Here is a 19,371-nt window from a genome sequence, read left to right as displayed (position 1 = left end):
TCTCGCTCGCGGTTCAGACTCTCTCTTGGAGCTTAAACCAAGATCTCCAGGTCACACACAAACGTCCCAAACTATTACATTTTTTTATGTAAAAGTGCTTAGCCTCCAATTAGCCTGGAGTCTTACCCTTAATCTCACTGTGCAAAGGGAGGTTGTGCTGGGAAGGTAACTGCAAAAGTGACAGGCGGGTATGTTGGTCCGTCAGCAGAGGACTCCCGGCCCAACTGCGGAACCTTTGTCACGAACAGCATGACAGAGAAGCAGCCGTTTTTGTTTCCTGGAAAATTTCAACCTCTTACATCATCAAGCCGTTTCCCTCCCAGGCATATGAGTAGATTCATGCAGTGTGCAAAGCGGGGAGTTCAGAGCGGTTGAAACGCTGCAGCGGGATCCAGGCTGCGGGCAAATGGGAACCTAGAATCATCTGAAACTGTTACAGATTACAAATGTGGAGTGTATATGGCTGTCAATGGAGAGGTTTTACCATCCTAGGAACAACAGGGAGGGGGGTGTTCAGCCCTGTAACTTAAGCTTTTGATTTTTGGTTCTCAGATCCTTAATGAATTCTGTAGCTCTGATGGGAATCACATTAAGATTCTGTTGTTATAGTCATTTCCGTACAGTTATTGCTATTATGCGTGTTTTGTCAGTTCTCTGGGTTCAGCGCGTCCGCCGTTTTCAAATCTTCTGGAAGTGGAGGTACGTTCCAGTAGAGCGGCAGCATCTAGCTGCTCGTATCTCACCTGACTTCATCACTCTGCAGAGATGGAGATGATGAGGTGCGCTGCGGCTCGATGACTTCCTGGGGCTGCTCGAATGTGAACTCATGCAGGCCGCTGCTGATTGTACGCACAGATTCGGCCTGATCGTGGAGGTTTTGGGATGGGATGGTGCTAAAGGAAAATTGAGACCTAAGCACGTCTGGGGTATGCAGCAGGTAAGGTAGAAGCGGAGAAAAATGGGATTAGGCGCCTGGTCTGGGAGATTTCTTAGAGGTCCACTGGTACCTGTGGCATTATGAGGAGCCTTCAGGAGTTTGTACTTCTGCAAGGACGCACTTTCTTGAGGTTCCCCATCCTTCAGGAAGTCGTACTCCTGCAAGGACGCACTTTCTTGAGGTTCCCCATCCTTCAGGAAGTCGTACTCCTGCAAGGACGCACTTTCTTGAGGTTCCCCATCCTTCAGGAAGTCGTACTCCTGCAAGGACGCACTTTCTTGAGGTTCCCCATCCTTCAGGAAGTCGTACTCCTGCAAGGACGCACTTTCTTGAGGTTCCCCATCCTTCAGGAAGTCGTACTCCGGCAAGGACGCACTTTCTTGAGGTTCCCCGTCCTTCAGGAAGTCGTACTCCGGCAAGGACGCACTTTCTTGAGGTTCCCCGTCCTTCAGGAAGTCGTACTCCTGCAAGGACGCACTTTCTTGAGGTTCCCCGTCCTTCAGGAAGTCGTACTCCTGCAAGGACGCACTTTCTTGAGGTTCCCCGTCCTTCAGGAACTCGTACTCCTGCAAGGACGCACTTTCATGAGTATCCTAATCCCATCAGGTAGAAGCCCAATATGAGCCCCCATGCCAGAGAAATGATGAGGTGGAAATGTTGTAACTATAATGTCAGAATTTGTCTTGAGACCAGTACAAAATTCTGCGCGTTGGTTGTCCACGTGACCCGAGAGTATCCTACAAATCGAGTACATAATGCTCCAGAGTTTGTTGTATCTGTAGTTGCATTCCTTGGAGACCTGAGCATGTAACATTTTCCTCCATTTTGATAGCAGCCTATCTGCTGGCCCCTCTTGCGCCCTCTGCTGCCACCAGCCGGCCCATTTGCTGTTGCGTGGGGACCACGTGACCCACCCCTTTACGGGTCTGTTTACCACCGTCACCCTCGAGCGAGGCGCTTACCCTGAGCCGTCACAGTGAACGTGTCGCCGTAAAAATGGGTTGAGTATAAAACTGAGTTGCCATGGATACAGAAACCTGCTGAGCAAATAATGCGTCCCAGAAATGCCTTGTGTGCTGTGCCGAGACCATTTTTATGTTTTTTTTGCCTTGAAAGTATTACAGCTGTAAAAACTGTATTATTTCCGTAATTCCATTGAAAAATGTTAGTTGAGTATATTTGAGTCTTGTGATGCTGTATTAGCATATTGCATTTTACAAACTTCAATAAAAATCGCAAGTTCCGTGGTGGTGTAGCAGGCGCCGCTCTTCCTCTCACAGCCTCAGTTACTATTCTGATTTCAGCCCTGGCACCGGGGGTGTGGCATCTGCGTTTTCTGTATTTTTTTATGGGGTCTGTCGTTTGTCCGTGTTGCTCATGTGTGGGTGTGTGCCTGTGCATGCTCGAGTGGCTCCCTCATTGGATAAAGGCTTGGCGATGGTGCATGGGTTCGCTGCCCCCAAGGTTTTGAAACGTCGTGTACCTGGCCAGGCCATCGTCAGCGAGCGGCTTAAGCTACACGTCAGAGCTCGGCTCCTGCCGAATCTCGGTCTGTGTCTCCAGGATCCAACCTGCTGCCTTCCTGCCTCCCCGCCCGCAGTAGGGGTGGAGCAATGGAATTTACTGAGGCCCGGCCAGCTGGTCCTCGCCTGCATATTCCTGCACTACTTCTCAGGCTCACGATGTCCATTCAGGCTGCAGCTGAGGTCCTCATGTCGGACATGCACCAAGGCAGAGCTCTTCGCCGCCTTTCCTAGTTGAAGCTGAGATATTTTCCCTGTGTTCGATTAGATCCTGACCAATGGTGAGACCTACACCCAAGAAGATGGCCTCCGAGAACCTGCTTCGGAGCTACTCCATAATTCCCTGCTTCATCTTTGTTGAGGTGAGTGCCTGCCAGAGCTGGTAAGACAAGATGGAAAGGATCTTAATTTTGCTTTGTGTGGTGACTTTTCCCAACCCCAGCATCATCCAAATTGGGATGTCTGCCCTTTTTTGCCGTCCCTGTTGTTTGTGAAAACCAGTCTGGCTAAGTTGATTCCTGTCTCCATGGCGATTGGAGCCCCCCGTTTGTTACCGACTTGCGCTTGTCGGATGTGATGCTTGCTGGTTGACAGACATTTGTGGGTTTTCACCATCATTCTCAGCTAAATTAACCCTTTCATAAATATGTAGCATAGTAGCTAATTTGATTCACCGAAACCTTTCAGCGTTCCACTCGCTGACTGAATTTTGAATATTTTGGTGCTTTGCCCACATCTTTGTGCTGTTCTGTTTAGTTAATGACAGACTCTGAAAGGACAGCATGTTGACCACCATGGTTTAGTCATCTGAGACACAGTAAAGGATCCTCTACAGTCATGTGTTTGGTGAGCCCAAGGTGTTCAGGCCACATGGTGCATTTGTGTGTGTGTGTGTGTGTGTGTGTGTGTGTGTGTGTGTGTGTGGATCTGTGAGGTACCTGCTCAGGGACAGTTTGAAGCCTCTCTCGCGTGTTCAAGAGGGAGGCTAAAAACTCAAGACACAGAGGTCCGCTATTACAACACAACCTGCTGCACTGGGGTACTCAACAGTAATTTCCAGCTCCGTCGTTGAACCGTCGCCCCCCCTTTTTTGGAGAAGTGTGACGTACAAATAACTGCGAACTTGCTGAGCTGCATCAGGCCTTTAGTGTGTCGGTACACATCAGAGGAGCACGCAGGGCGGACAGGCTGGTTAGAGTCCCGAGCAAATTCAGTTATGTTTCTTTTGTGCAGCTTCCACTTTAACACGGTCTCCCTGAGTGCATAACCAGCAGGAGGATATCAGAAATATCACAGCAGTTATAGAAATCCAGAACATATGGGTGGAAAATGATTTCCTGAGCCGTTTTTGTGAGCCGCTGACAGCCAGGGACCTGCAGTCAGTCCTCTGACCTGTAGGAATCCGGTGTAAGCTCCCCGACTCGCACCGCAGTGAGGCGTGCTGCCTGCGACCTGCCCGGCTCTCTGTCAGCCTACAGACAGGTGATGAATGATCTAGGTTCCCAGCTTGTTCTGAGCCCGCTTGGTTCCGCTGGGGAGATGGACCTCTCTGCCGTGATTGCACGGCGTCTGCGGGCTTGTGCTGAGTGTGGTGTTTTGGCCCCGTCGCTGTCAGGCTGCCTCTCTTTATAAATAGTTTTTCATTAACTGGAGACATCTGGCCCTTAAGAAGATAAAGGGGAACATGTTTGAAGGTTTATTTACAGGCGCCGCTGGTGGTGCACAGACTGCTTGGAAACATTCGACGCTTCTCACAGGAGCCAGAGAATGTCACTGAAGCCCCCCGCCCCCCTCCAACCCCTGCTGGAGTGCTTTTATTTCTCATTTTTTAACATTCTTTCTGTTATGTGTCTGGAGGGGGAGGGGGGGGGGGTGATCATATCATTTGTAACAATGGTATAAATTCCTCTGAGGGTACATAAAGCACACTTCAGAAGGCTGGGAAGACTCCCTGGCCGTGAGAAGATGCTCCTCACGGTCTCGCTCTGCTCACTTCTGCTCTGTCACTTTGTTGTGCTGCTGAGTCTCACGGTGCTGCATGGCGTAACCCGGGAGATGGTCACATGGTGATCCCGCTAACTTTGGCTTGGTGACAGGGGGGGACACTAATCGGCAATGCACACGCACGGTTATGGGTGTGCTGGTGGTGTTATTTGTAGATGCGTTCAGAATGTATCGATGAATGTCCTAATTAGAATGATTAAGCCAGAGGAAGACATTGCCTGTTTTTCTTTTATGCTGTACTCCAGCCCACTCGCTCCCAAATAACGTTTTGGCCACCCTGCACTCACCCTTTGTCTTGTACAGGAAGTGACACCCGGACCTGCGTCCTGTTTCCCCGCCCCCTGCCCCCCAACAGCCGCTCACTCCCATCGAGTGTTTTCTCACCTGCAGAGCCATGTACCACAGACGAGGCAGGTCTCAGTGCCACAAGAACAGCCGCATGACGATGCATAGAAGGCTGCCGGTGTTATGAGGCGGGGGCTGGGGGGCTGGGGGGCGGGGTAATCACGTATAGCACTCCCACCTGGTTCTGGACCTTTACTGGGTCTCAGATGTGGTGTGAATTTTGCAGTCGTGGTTGGATTTGTCGGCCGTGTCATCTGGGCTTACCCACGATGCACTGCTCTGCTGACTAGGTTATCCACAAAGGTGCCTTGCTCTTCTGCAATTTCCTACAGAAACAAGCCGCTCCAATTCCTCTCAAGCCTGGCGTTCAATCGAAAGCCGGATACGTCACGGATATAGTTTGGGTCTCTGTCCATTGGCGTTTAATCGATCATCATAATCAATGAACCACAGAGATCAGAATGTGCCACATAATCTTCATCCTTTTGCTTGCTAGCATCATCTGACATCCCCGGATCAGCAGCAGAAGGCATCACTGGGGCAGCAAATCCAGTCCCTACTGTTTTGGAGCCAGCATTCTCAACTACCCCCCCCCCCCTCCCCTGGAACGTGGGATGCACAGATGAACGGGGAATGCCATCCAATGGGCGTTCGTTTAGGGTTGTCAGAAACCCGCATTGCCTTATGGGATGGCTTCCATGGGGTTCACCCCGTGAACGGGCTGCTGATGAGTCACCCTGGAACTACAACAGAGCCTCCTACGCACAGGCATTTTTTCACGCCTCTCTAGCCTCACGGATCTCGTGGAAATACCTCCATCCTCTCTCATTCCTTAGCATCCCTCTGAAGCTGCACGGAGATCGCCCGTGTGATCATTTCTCTATTCATCTACCTTTCCAGAGCTGGGACCGCTGGCCGTGGCGGCTGTGCGGGGGCTGCTAAGCCAGCGAGGGCGGGCAATCGGCCCACTTATTCCCGAGTTTGTGGAACCAGGCCTGCATCCCTTTTATTATGTTCACTATGTGTTTTTGGCGGGATGGTTTAGCTTTCATATCAAAGTGAATCTGGCTAGATGTTTCTTTGAGTTCTGCGACTCTGGCATCCTTCAGCCGGGTCGAGAACCTCATTCCATCACCCGGTGAGTTTTCATGCCATGCGGCGGACGGGAGCTTGAGCGATGTCCCGCTGCGTGATGATGACTAATGCGTTTTGCACGCGCTGCCACCTGCAGTGTCTCTCGGCTCATCTCGCACACGATGGCCATGCGGGGTCACCCCGTCTTGTAATATAGCAACATTTCATTATTTATTTATTTATTTATTTTTTGCTCCGTCGTAAGGTTCAAATTTACGATTCCCCGAAATCAATTTCAGACCTTGTTCAGCACAGATATCACGAGATCTTTTCTACTAGGGTTTTGCTGACAAATGTAATATTCTGTCTATATGCAAGTGTTTTTTTTTTTTTTATGTGGAAGGGGTTTGAAGTGAGTGAAATGTTTGATGTAGATCTGCACTGCCCTCTGCAGGAGAAATCCAGGAATTGCCAGTAGGGAGGAAAAAAAAAAATGATCGTTTGTATAAAATTTATGGGAAACTGTAAAATCGGGCTAAAGGAGGGTGCTAATAAGCTTTCAGAGGAATGTCCCGCCGTCACATAATGAGATTCTTTCCACAGCAATATTTAATATCAAAAATCCGTGTGCTGGTGACAGATCGTGCTTTACTGAAGAAAATAACCCGTGTCCTTTGCTTTAAATTGATTTCCGGATGGCTATCGGTTTTATGACGGGGTCTTGCATGAATTATTGATATGTGAAATGGCCCTTTTGGAGGTCGATCTGCCACATGGGGTACAGGCAATCCTCTCTCTCTTTTTGGGTTCACAGCGGCATTCTGGGTAAATGCCACTTGGTACCATCCTCCCCCCTCCTGTTATTTGTCACGTTCAAGCCTGACTTTGGTAAACAAGCAATTTTCTGTCAGCTCTTTTGGGTTAAAAAGCAGAGATGCCTGCAGTGGGCGTCCTTTTCGCACGTAGACTCGCCTCACCATGCTGGGACACAGCCAGTGGGGCTGGGACACTGGGTGTGAGAGCGAGACCCCTTTTGCTTTGGGGCGGGGGTGTGGGCTGTCTCTGTAGTTCAGGGGCAACTCTCCTCCTCAGCTTTGCTTCGTTATTTATGGCATCATTAATGGCTGCAGTGTCTGTCACTGCTTGGGGCGCCTTTTGACGTGTGTCACGCCCCACTGCGCAGCTCCCCGGCAAAGCTGCATTATGCAACCTTCTTTGGGGCTCTCCGCAGGGGGGTCTGTGACACACGGCAGCAAGGCGGCTGTACCCCATCCTGTGTCAGGCGGAGATGAGAGGGAAACCCTGAGAGGCGTCGGTGATGCTCACAGGTAACTACAGGACAAGAGCCCCCAGTCCCTGTCTATAATGTGTGATTTAAAATGACTTAATGAGTAATGATATTATAGAAGTGTCTCCCTGGGGACCAAGTGTCATTCTGTAAAAATGCTACATTTCCCCACATGAAGAAGGCTTGAGGTTCGAGAGGCTCACATGACACAGCTGTCCCTCTGTAGTGAGGCGTGGAGGGATTGTAGTGTCTGGCGTTTTTATTCCCGGTCCATGTGCAGTAGGTCCTGCGGATAGTGATGAGAGGACATTTAAATCACAAGCTCTTGGTACAGATGGAGGAATGTTCCAGAGCGACCAAAACAAATGACCCGGTGTGCCGATTAGATGAACGCTCGCTCCGCACCATTGTCTTCCATTCGCCGTCTCTCTCTGTGTCATTTCCTCTCTGATTTCCAAATATCCGTAGCGTTTCCGTGTTTTATGCGTGTCTCTTTGGGCCTTTTACCTAAATGCACAGCAGGTGAGTGCAATTACCCATGTGTAAATATGAGATTTTCACTGTTTATTTAAGGCTGTGTGAGAATCTAAACCCATCTGTCTTCAGGTTAATACCTGACTGCAGTCGCCCCTGCCCGGCACCCGATTAGTGCCCCTGCCCGGCACCCGATTAGTGCCCCTGCCCGGCACCCGATTGGTGCCCCTGCCCGGCACCCGATTACTGCCCCTGCCCGGCACCCGATTGGTGCCCCTGCCTGGCATTGAACCCGCTTTAAATACACTGTGGTGGCAGATCGCCGGTCTTGCTGGGTCTGTCTCCTCTTGTCCCCCCCGCCTCGGTTTCCTGTTTTTCGGTGAAGCTGCACTTTTTGAGACGCACCTTCAGCGTTCCTTTGGTGGCAGGAATTTGAGTCTGTTTGTTTTTTTTTGGTCAGAGAGGTGACACTGATCTCTCCCACCCCCCCCCCCCCCGCTCCGCGGCCCCTGTAGCTTTGTAAGAGCTGTACCCCTCCCCGATGCATCCCATAATAAGGTGTCCGCCTTCTCGCACGTCGCTTGTGTTCATTAAGCAGCTGTTTATATCAGCAGAAGCGCTGGCTGGTTTGCGTGATGATAGACGACTAACGGCCCCGCAGGCCCCCCCACAGAGTACGCCGTAATTCCCTGCCCTTTATCACGCTCTGAATCTATTTAAAAAGTAAAGAGAAACACAAATGAAACAATTATAGACAGTTGCAGTGCGATGTCTTTTGGACAATAGCATGCCATGTTCGGTGCATTTCAGGCAATTTCATTTTGGTGACATTTCATTGTCTTGCACATGCACTGAAAATCTCCCTGAAATTGGCCTGTCTTTCCTGACTCTGAATTGAGGGGAAAAGACATGTGAAATGCATCCTCTTCACCAGTGTTTCTCAGACCGGTCCTTGGAGACCCCCAACATGGTCCATGTTTTTGCTCCCTTCCAATTCCTGGAGAGTTGGGAGGGAGCAAAAATGTGGACTGTCTGGAGGTCCCCGAGGACTGGTTTGAGAAACGCTGCTTTAAATACAAGCCTTTCTCCAGGAAAGTCTGCTAGAGATTAATATTACCTTGGATATTTACTGGACCAGTTAAACCAGCTGAGTTATGCTGCCCCCTTGTGGTAAACGGCTGAAAGATGCCTGTCAAGGTGGGTGGAGAGTGGAATTACCCTGTGTTGTCAATAAGTGCCTGTTGTAACACAAAGTAACCAGTGAAAGATGAAAGCACATGATAATCCCGCCCCTTATGGATACGGAGGCCTCATTTGGCCCGTCAGTTCCAAATTGCATTGTGTTTGTCAGATAGGCTCACTATGTACAGGTACATGCACGCTGACTCCTTTTAAACATGCTGTGTTTTAACACATCCATCAGGTTTGGATCTGTGGCCTGTGTCTCTGTCTGCGTGCCTCTCTCTTTGTATCTCCCCCCCTCTCTCTCTCTGTCTCTGCATCTCTCTCCCTCTCTCTCTTTGCCTGGCTGTCTCTCTCTCTCTCTACCTGGCTGTCTGTCTCTCTGTATCTCCCCCTCTCTCTCTCTGCCTGGCTGTCTCTCTCTGTCTCTGCCTCCGTATCTCTGTCTCTGCTTGTCCCTGTCTGTCTCTGCTTGTCCCTCTCTGTCTCTGCTTGTCCCTCTCTGTCTCTGCTTGCATACTGTATCACATCTCCAGCCGCTTCCCCTCTTCCCCAGCACGTTGTCTGGAGGTCCTGCTCAGCTCCTGTTAGCTTCTGACTGTGGAGTCCAGTTCATCTGCTAATGACCCCCTTTCTTATTTTCGGGGTTTCTACGGTAAGATATTGGCACCCCCCCCCCCCCACCAGGTTCTCAGGGAACCTTATGGGTTCTTATTCCTGTCCTCATGTTTTCTCAGAGAAGCAGGTAACAGATGTTTGTTGGTGCACCCCAGCTACAATACGGTTGTTTTAATAGTTTGCATTTTTATATTCGTTTTTAAGTTAAAACGATGAATAAAGCAAAAATTCTGTTATAAATACATATGCCTGGAAGCATATGCCAAGTTGAGGATTAAATTAGATACTGCAGATTGGGTACTAAATACCAAAAGAGATTAATGTAAAAAAAAAAAACTTATCAGTAAACCAGAAAGCAGAAAATTTCATTAGCAGGACCACACTGTCACTCGGCGTTTCCAGGTCAGCTGTTCAGTTGGTCATTATCTTCATTTTCTCTGCTGTAACCTATTAAAAGAAATGGATTTAAAACCAGGCACTGATGATAAGATGCTAAGATGCCTGTGTGGAGCCATTAGAACTGAGATGCGTGGCCTGTATTAGGTAGAATATAGCAAATATCCAGACATCTATCACTTAAATGTACAGTCCAGTAAACCTGAAGTCCTACCTGCTCTATTTTGCCATTGTTACTTTGTAAACGTTGCGATTTATTTCCCAGTAATTTCTTAGACATGATGGTGGAAGAGGAAATTCAGAATAAGATCCCTTCTTTGTCCAGCCTAATTCTTCTAGACAGAAGCTCAGTTTAATATGAGATTTTGACCAATTTCTCATGCTACTTGAAATCTGCTGCCTTCCTCTCGTCTCAGCCTGATCCCAATTTACCATCTTAAAATGTTCTTTCTCTCATCGCACTGATCAGTATTTATAGTAAATAATCGGCTCTTGCAGTAATGGTGAGCTCCAAATGAAACCTTGCTTGGCTTATAAATGAGCTAATCTCAGCACCACAAGTTTGTTGCAGTGATCAAATTCAAGTCTCAACTGCATATTTTATCCTCTGTTGGACTCTGAGAAGCCCATAAGCACAGCAGAAGAACCTTTTTTGTGTTTCTCCTGTTATTCTCAAACTGGACAGGATAATTTGTCTTTGGCTGATTCATTCTTCCTCTGTATTTCTCCTAAGGGGGTGTGTAGGAGAAGTGGGTGAGAAGTTGGTTTATCTCCAAACAGGATTTATTTCTGATGAGACAAACGAAAGACAAAAAAGCAAAAAAGAAAAAAATCCTCTGGATCAGCAGCTTACATAAAACAGTTTTATGGATTTCAGAATCTGATGATTCCAGAATCATATTTTGTGGTAACTGGGTCATTATTTTCACAGCGGAGAAAAACAGGCGTGCGCAGATTCTCAGCTTCTTGGCACAGTCATGATTCATGGTTTTCATACAATCCACATTTTAAATGCATCCTTGATAGTTGAGAGACTGACCTTTGACCCAGAATCAGTACTTTCACCTCCGATCCCTTGGAAACGGCCTGGGGGGGGGGGGGGGGGGCAGGGCCATCTCTCACATGCAGAACCGCCAAGCCCCTAAGACATACGGGCATTGGCTCCTATGTGCCTCAGAGGAGCGAAGACCGACATCACGCTTAAATGGAGGGTTCATATTTTCCGACGTAACCGTGCTGAAATACCGTTCCACTGTTTTAATATGTTCTACAGATAAATCTTATTGATATTACTGCCTGGTACATATCGAGGGTGTGAATATCAGAGCTTGCACAGAACGGGCAACCTCTTAGGGCGCGAAGCAGGGGCCGTCGTAACGCTAGCGTGCGGTGTGGGCAGCGAGCGTACATTCCTTTGTTTTTCATCTTCTGCAAAGTGAAACCACTGTTGAGCAGATGATGGGGATAAGTGCCTGTGACGGATGCCTGTGTTTGAGAGAGCGGGCACCTGGGGCCTCAGGGCGGCCCCGTGTGGCTGCAGTGGCACTGACGACCACGTACCGGCAGGCAGCTAAAAATAGCTACTGTGGCTGCAAGGTTCACCCGCTACTTTTGGGATAGTTCCAGGTTTGTTACAGATGGACTCTTGGAGAAAGGATTTCCTCTGTCTTTATGAATGAATTTGACTCTTTGTTTGCTTCTACTCAGACACCAGTCATCAATACGCTGTTGTTGTTGTCATTATCTCATAGTGATTGTACACAACTTGGCAGAAGAAAACGCTCAGATAGTGTTTGTGTGCAAATTTCCTTGGATAAAAACATCCAAAATCTTTTAGAATGGTGCCACTTTGTATTATTTAGTTAGTTTTGGAAGTTTTTGTTTATTTATCTTTATTGAATTTATTTGAATGGAGATGTTGGAACTATATTGTATTGCAAGAATTCCAAAATGTTCAACAAATGTTTCGTGTCTTTGGCGCCCCCTTATGGTTCTTTTTTCCACTGCAGCTGGTCATCATGGCCGGTACGGTGCTGCTGGCATACTACATGGAGTGTACGGACACCTTCTCTGTGCATATCCAGGGCTTCTTCTGCAACGACGCTGATCTTCTGAAGCCCTACCCAGGGCTGGAGGAGGACAGCTTTGTGCCTCCTCTCATCCTCTACTGTGTGGTGGCTGCTGCCCCCACCGCTGTGGTGAGTTCTGCCCCCATTCATTATCTTTGCCTGTTCTTGGTACTGGCCACCCATGAGCAGGTGTTGTCTATTTTTTATTATTATAATGCATTTAGTTGTTTAACGGAGATCTTCGTCCAATGTGGATCCAAAACACCAAACCAGTCCTTAAATTTTAATAGAGCAAAACGTGCAATTGTAAGTAAGCACCACAAGAGGGCACTATGACACCAATGGTCAGATCAGTCACAACGTTGGACTGTCAAATTCTCCTTTTCGTTAGAATGAAACTTGTCAAAGATCGTTTTGAATACGTATTCTATTTCACTGTAGTTTTACAAGCGTAGCCAAGGCTGTTTTACTTAAGAATTTCATTTCCATTTACCTTTGAATGTCTTATTACAGCGTCTTATTGACTCTTATACAATATAACGTAACTTTAAATTGAACTCACATTGCCAAGCATTTCATCAGACGTCTGCGATACCTTGACATGTGTCTACTTCGGCAGACAGCAATTAAAGTTTAACCGAAAGCGCTACGAGGCTCGGCATACTTTTGCAGTTTAACGCTGTGACATTTGTTCCCTTGAAACGTAGAAGCGGCCGCTTTGACGCGGCTCCCTGCATGCAGATGAGCTGCAGCTTCGGCTTCCCTGAAATCCCGCTTCACACAGTCAGGGACCATTTCAGTGCGCTTGCTCTGTGTATTTATGTTTTTGTGGGCATGATTTTTCTATGCGTGGTGTATTTCATTAGCACAAGTTTTCCTTGTTTTGTTTCCGCCCCATGAAACATCCCAGTCAAAAACCACTTCCTGCATCTTCTTAAAAATCTCATTATGAAAGGCATAATACAGTTTATGTTAATTTATTAAATTGCCCCCTGCCGGGCGATTCTGGACACTGGAATCACGCTCGAGTGTTCGCTAAAGGGCAAATATGCTGCAAAAACCTGCCAGCACAGTAACTTTCGCATTAAGCGTTAACGACCTACCGGCGCTGCTTTGGGCTTATTTCTATGCGGCTTGTAAATCCGCCCACGGTCAATGCCGGAGGTGATGCAGAGGAACAGAACGTGTTTCCCACGGCCCTAAATTGGGCTGTGCCACGTCACAGCCTTGGGTAGCAGGGAAGCGGTGCCCCCTACCTCGGCACAGGTGGCTCTTCACCTTCCTGCACCTAACTGCTAGACATTAGGCTCAGCTGGGAGCCTCCCTCCCCTGGGCTGAGTGCTCTGATTTATTTGCATAAAACCCAGCAGGAAGAAACAGCTACTTTTTCTCCCCCCAAGGATGTTTACTCCCAGAAGTCCAAGTATCTAGATGAAGGTACTGAGTGATCACCTACTGCCATGGTCCTGATGGAGAGCATAATGAAATCTTGCTTTACAGAATTCATAATGCAGTTTTTAACATTTTTGCGTGGCTGTTATGAATTGTTCCTTTCAGAAAATCTGATTTCCTTTTGCCTTTATAGATTTTCATAGGGGAGGTCTCCATGTATATTGTGAAGTCGACGAGGGAGGCTCTCATAGCCCAGGAGAAAACCATTGTGACAGGGGAGTGCTGTTACCTCAACCCCCTCATCCGCAGGATTATACGCTTCATCGGTGAGTCTGAGAACCAGGGGAGCCCCCATCTTGTGGGGTTGTGATCTGGCAACCTGAAATATCTGCCCGTCACAGAAATCACATTTGAAATGGCGTCCGTACATTGGGATAAAACCGTAATTTAGCCCCAAATCTTGATGTGCAAAATGGTAACTATACGAGCGAAGTGGTACTTATGCTGGCTGTGTTAACTGCAGTTTCACCTTCGTAAAACATCACCTCCCTGGGGGGGCGAGCGAACGTCACAGAGATTACAGGGAAAACAGCCCCCGGGACACGGCCGGAAGCCAAGGCAGATCACATTGATCACCGCTGAGTTATAATCTTATTAAAATCCATCACTGTTCCTCAGCAAAGCCCGGCACGGCCAGCATCTACATTTCCTGCTATCCAAGTATCAAAAACTCGATACACACCGAGCCCATGGCAGACGTCTTATTTGCATTTTAATTATATCATCCAGTGTAACGTTTTATAACGTCCTTCATATGAAAGGGACGATATTGACGAGATGCATTCTAATGAGATCGGACATGTGGAACCCAGTTAAAAGGGACTGTTTACCGCATGTCAGTGTGTCTGCTGCCTTGCACCACGATTAGCTCTCTCCGGTGTGTTTTAAGATATGGCATGAAAAATTAACACCCCCACCACCAGCATCCACTCTGCTCTGTCTCAGCTTAAACCTGTGTGGCTGACATCATGACTTGGAAAGGGGGGACCTTTCAATCTTCTTTAAACCATGCAGGGGCTTAAATGCCAGCGGTCACACACTAATGGTCATTAGCGATGGGTTTTGGGTGTTTCACTTCGGTCTGGCTTTGTTCTGGCCAAGAACTGATCCTTCTAATTGTCTTAATTGAGTAGGTGTAATTACACTCTGGAGCCTGTATTTTGCATTTAAAAAAACAGAGAGAGGAAGAGAGTGATGTAACTAGGGGACGGTCTAATGGAGTGTTTCTCAATCTGGTCCTTGGGAACCCACAGACAGTCCTTGTTTGTGCTCCCACTGAGCTCCCTGCCATACAGTGCACATTTTTGCTCCCTCGCAGCTGGCAGAGCTGGGGGAGGAGCAGAAACATGGACCATCTGTGGGTCCCGGAGGACCCGATCGGAAAATGCTGGTTTAATGCAATCATGAACTCAACGCCAAGACCACTATGGAGTTTAATTCTGACTGATTGGCCCTTTTCAGCCTCTTAAGTTGAGTTTCTCCCTCAGCAGGGATCTGTAGAAATTATGTTTGGATATAATATGAAGTGAGCCAACCAGGAGGAGGCTTATCTTTAGCATGTCGACTGCATGGGTGTGTGTTGAAAGCTTTGCTTTCCCCATAAATTATTGATTAGAGACTTGGGCAATCCCGTCCCCAGAGCTTTGATTATTGTGTCGAGCGTGTGCATAAAAAATGATCCGTGCAGGGAGCTGTGTGATCTTCCACACCAGTAACCAGATGGGATATTTTGTTCTTTCCTTTGTTCCTTGCCGTTTGATGTCATCGATCGCGTGTGGCCTGCCGTAAGCTGGGGCCCCCACTCTGGCCGCCCCTACTGAGAGATGGGGATAATTGGTTTACTGGGGTGTGGCAATTTCACGGGCAGCTAAGCCAGCCTGCCCAAGATTTTTATAAGCAATGGCCTATAATTTATTTTTGTCGTCTTAGCAAATTTTCGTTCTACGTTTTGAGTGGTGTTAAATGCACCATGATATTAGAGATGGTTTGTTTAAACTTCAGCTTCATTATGCGTTCCATAAATTGTGAATATATACAAGCTCCTTTTGCCTTGTCTGTTTAGCTAGCATCCATGTAGCAACGCACTACAGTATGTAATAACTTGACAAAATGTCACAAATTTTCACTTGTGTAATATCACCCCCTTTTTGTAAGAACTTGAATGCATCGAGCAATTTCCCTGCATTTTGAAATAAAATTGCATGTTGTGGTGGTTATTACAAAACTTAGCAGTTCTACTTTTTAATTATGAAAGAGCAGTTCTCTATGCATTATGTAATAAACAGCCAAAATGGAAGTCTTCATTGACACTGTCGAATTATTACATAATGCATTGTTCAGTCCTCAAGGTCTCTGCCAGTTACCCCAGTCCCATTTGGGTTTTGATGATGCTGCCGTTTCTGCGTTCCGGCAGGCGTTTTTGCTTTCGGCTTGTTCGCCACGGACATCTTCGCCAACGCTGGCCAGATCGTGACTGGGAATCTCTCACCATACTTCCTGAATGTGTGCAAGCCCAACTACACGGGCACAGACTGCCGCTCCAACCACCAGTTCATCGCCAACGGCAACATCTGCACCGGGGATCAGGCGGTGGTGGAGCGAGCCAGAAGGTCCTTCCCTTCCAAGGATGCATCGCTCAGTATTTACTCGGCTGTCTACATGACGGTGAGCGCACCACCGCCATATGGCCACAGGGGGCAGCACACTGACATTCCTTAAGTAAATGCACAGCAACCTGTTTTGACTAATCGCAGGGACACCGGAGAGAGGCTCCAGGGAACTAGACATGTGCACATAAGTAGCATACAAATCCTTTGCCCTACTTCTGTATAGCTGCTAGCGAGACCTGTACTCTTACAGGCATGGTTAAATGTGAATTTCCCCTCTCCCAAGCCAAGATTTGTTCAACGTACAAAGACTTTTAATTTTTCATAAACTTGCTATCTTTCATCTATGGTGTGTGTTCCTGCCTTGTGGGGCAGTGGGAGGTACAGTCAAGATACTTACGCTTAGAAGTGAGCTTCACAAAAAAGGATGATGTCATTTAATGAAACACAAAGGGTTGTGTGTGTGTGTGTGTATGTGTTTCTTTCCCCATAACATCTTGAGCACCATCAGTTCTTCTTTTCTTGAGGGATCATTTTGACTCCCACATGTCATTAGAGAGGCAAACTCCTCCCCACCGTCATGCTCGATGATGCCGTAGAAATGGGCTGATCCTCCCTCTGCTTTCCCCTCCTTGGACACCCCCCCCCCCCAACCCCACCCCCTGCAGATGTACATCACCAGCACAATAAAGACAAAAAGCAGCCGACTGGCCAAGCCGGCACTGTGCCTGAGCACCCTGTGCGCGGCGTTCCTCATGGGCCTGAACCGGGTGTCAGAGTACCGGAACCACTGCTCCGACGTGATCGCGGGCTTTATCCTGGGAAGCACCATCGCCCTATTCCTGGTAAGGGCTGCCGAAGAGCCGGCCTTCCATCTCTCACTCTCTCTCACGCACGCACACACACACACACACACTGGAGGGTGGGTCTGCTGGGAAACTGCAGACAGGTGTCCAGGCGTGATAGGGTGAGTGCCGCTATCATTTCTGATTGGGTGTGCGGATGTAGTGCCTGCGTTTTGGCTCGATTTGGGTCACATGACCTGATGTGGAATCGCGTCATTGTGGTTATCGTTTCTTTTACAAAGACGTCATAGCTGTAGGACTGGATCTCGACTCGTGATTTGAAGTCTCACTGTCCAGCTGCCACAATAGCCTTAAGACATGCATAATTCCAGCATCTGATTCAATTCAATTCATATTTTACATTGCACTGCTACATGTTTTGGTAACACTTAACTCGCGGCACAAATAATGTATTGATTAATATATGAACTAATCAGAAACTAGGTGTTGCGTACTGGTCCCGTGTTCCTACATCACTAATTAACCCTAACGGCTCATGTATTCATTGGTTCTTGAGTAGTAACTGAGTTACTAAGTTGTGCCCTCTTAAGGAAAACCTTACCGATTTGTTTTGAAAATGTCCCTCAGCGGTACAACAGACGGGTTCCCCTGCTGCACTCAAACCGGTGGCCATTTGGTCCCTGAGTCGGTTTTCTTACCCATCATGCTCAGTGCCTGGCCTGGGCCATGTGACTAACCGTGAGCGTCTCCCCTGGCAGGGGATCTGTGTCGTCCACAACTTCAAAGGCGTCCATGCCGCCCCTGTCAAGCGGAAAGGGGAGGAGTACCGCGGCCTGCCCCTCATGACCTTCCCGCGGGTCGAGAGCCCCTTGGAGACCCTCAGCGCACAGGTACGCAAAAGACCCGCGATTCCGGGCCCCATCTATGCTCTCGGTACTCATATCCCATACTCCTTAAAAAAAATATATAATAAAATATCGATAAGTTTTACTTGAAACCGAAAAATACTTCATCCTGGACATGAATTTTATTTGTATGCCTTTTACCGAATGGTTTTATCAAATTTTCCTGAAAAATTGAGACTCTGCAGGGCTATTGTAAACCTAAACTATGCTGCCTCTCCTTATTTTCCTTGCTAAATCGTAAATAAGACTGGATGTGGAAGTCCTGAGCCAGGAACAGCTAGATGGCATAATAGATTATTTCTGCTGTCTGAACTTATCAGTGCCCACAGTAGTATTATAGTGACATTTATAAAATTATGGGATTTATTCAGTTGATGATGAGGACCTGCTCCTTGATGGCCCCTCCCCCGCCCTTCATCAGGCAGCTCGTAACGCAACCCCATGTCGTTTTTTTCTTTTTCTTCCCAGAACCACGCGGCGTCGATGACGGAGGTCACATGACTAAAGGGCCAGCACAGGGTCACGTTCGCCTCACCTCAACACCTCTAGACACAAAAGGATTTTTGTACTGTGTCACACCCTCGGAAGAACAGTATTATGTTGTATGTAGTTAGAAGCAGATGTTTTTTTGTACATTTTGTATAAGGAAGTGCTGTAGTTAATCCCACTGTCCGCTTTGAACTATTACATGGTCAAGATTTATGCATCCCTTCTCTCCTTTTACATTATAGAGAAAATATATATATAATATATATATATATATATACGAAGAAGATATTGAAATATTGATGTCGTTATGGTGGTATTTGTACGAGCAAATCTTTTTATTATGGTTTCTGTAAATCTTTGATGATTTTGTATCATTATTTTTTGGTTATCTCTGTACAAAATTCAATATTTTTTGGCTAATTCTTGCCTGCAATTCCTCAGCAATGTTTTGGTATTCATATCTAGGAAAAAAAGTGAAATATTGTGTCAGCCTGAGTTCACGTTACATGTTTTTTACTTTCGCATGGAAGCATACAATCTTTATATCGCAGATCGAACCCTATTTGTACATTGTTTTCTTAAAAGTTGGCATTTCCTCTGAAATGCTGTATATTTTTTCTTGATTTTTACATTTGTCCACAAAATAAATAGTCGGTAGCCTCATTATTCTGCGTTTGTTATTGTGTGAGCTGTAAGATTTTGCACAGGTGCTGTTTATATCGGTGTTTCTCAAACCTGACCTTGGGGAGCCCAAGACGGTCCACATTTTTGCTCCCTCCCAACTTCCAGGGAACTGAAAGACCGAGAATGTGGACGGTCTAGGGTCCCTCAGGACTGGTGTGAGAAACACTGGTTTAGATGAGAGCTGCCTGTCTGCATGCTGATGAGCAGCTTCATGAAGGCTTTAGGTCGAGCTAGATTCCCATGTGTAGGTAATTAAACTACCCAGACATTGTACCACTCAGAGTCCCTCCGTCCATCATTACCATTGTCACCACTGTAGTATCAGTAATGATGATAAATACCATTTATATAGCACTTTTCACAAACCCAAGTTCCTCGCAGTTCCGGAAGAGAAATGTTCATTAAACAGGAAAGTCTTCAATTCGGATTTAAAAGTGGAAACGGCAGAAGAGTCAAGAAGAGGTTGAGGAAGAAAATTCCAGAGTTTAGAGGCAATGGCTCTGAATGACCTGCCACTCT

At 47.3% G+C, this 19,371-nt stretch overlaps 1 protein-coding gene across 3 annotated transcripts in view; it reads left to right on the top strand.

Annotated features, from left to right (window-relative positions):
* plppr1 (phospholipid phosphatase related 1) overlaps positions 1 to 18,831 on the top strand; it is a 45,162-nt gene extending 26,331 nt beyond the window's left edge. For all 3 annotated transcript variants that reach the window (XM_049021059.1, XM_049021058.1, XM_049021056.1), the window contains exons 2-8: positions 2,729 to 2,822; positions 11,851 to 12,039; positions 13,496 to 13,628; positions 15,776 to 16,026; positions 16,637 to 16,813; positions 17,533 to 17,664; positions 18,148 to 18,831. In XM_049021059.1, the coding sequence (XP_048877016.1) occupies positions 2,739 to 2,822; positions 11,851 to 12,039; positions 13,496 to 13,628; positions 15,776 to 16,026; positions 16,637 to 16,813; positions 17,533 to 17,664; positions 18,148 to 18,180 (999 nt within the window). In that variant the 5' untranslated portion in view covers positions 2,729 to 2,738 and the 3' untranslated portion in view covers positions 18,181 to 18,831. The remainder of the gene's footprint in view (positions 1 to 2,728; positions 2,823 to 11,850; positions 12,040 to 13,495; positions 13,629 to 15,775; positions 16,027 to 16,636; positions 16,814 to 17,532; positions 17,665 to 18,147) is intronic.
* Positions 18,832 to 19,371: the final 540 nt, after the last annotated feature.

The sequence above is a fragment of the Brienomyrus brachyistius genome, chromosome 7 (assembly GCF_023856365.1).
Source record: "Brienomyrus brachyistius isolate T26 chromosome 7, BBRACH_0.4, whole genome shotgun sequence".
Lineage (NCBI taxonomy): Eukaryota > Metazoa > Chordata > Actinopteri > Osteoglossiformes > Mormyridae > Brienomyrus > Brienomyrus brachyistius.
This window is presented reverse-complemented; position numbering and strand designations above follow the sequence as displayed.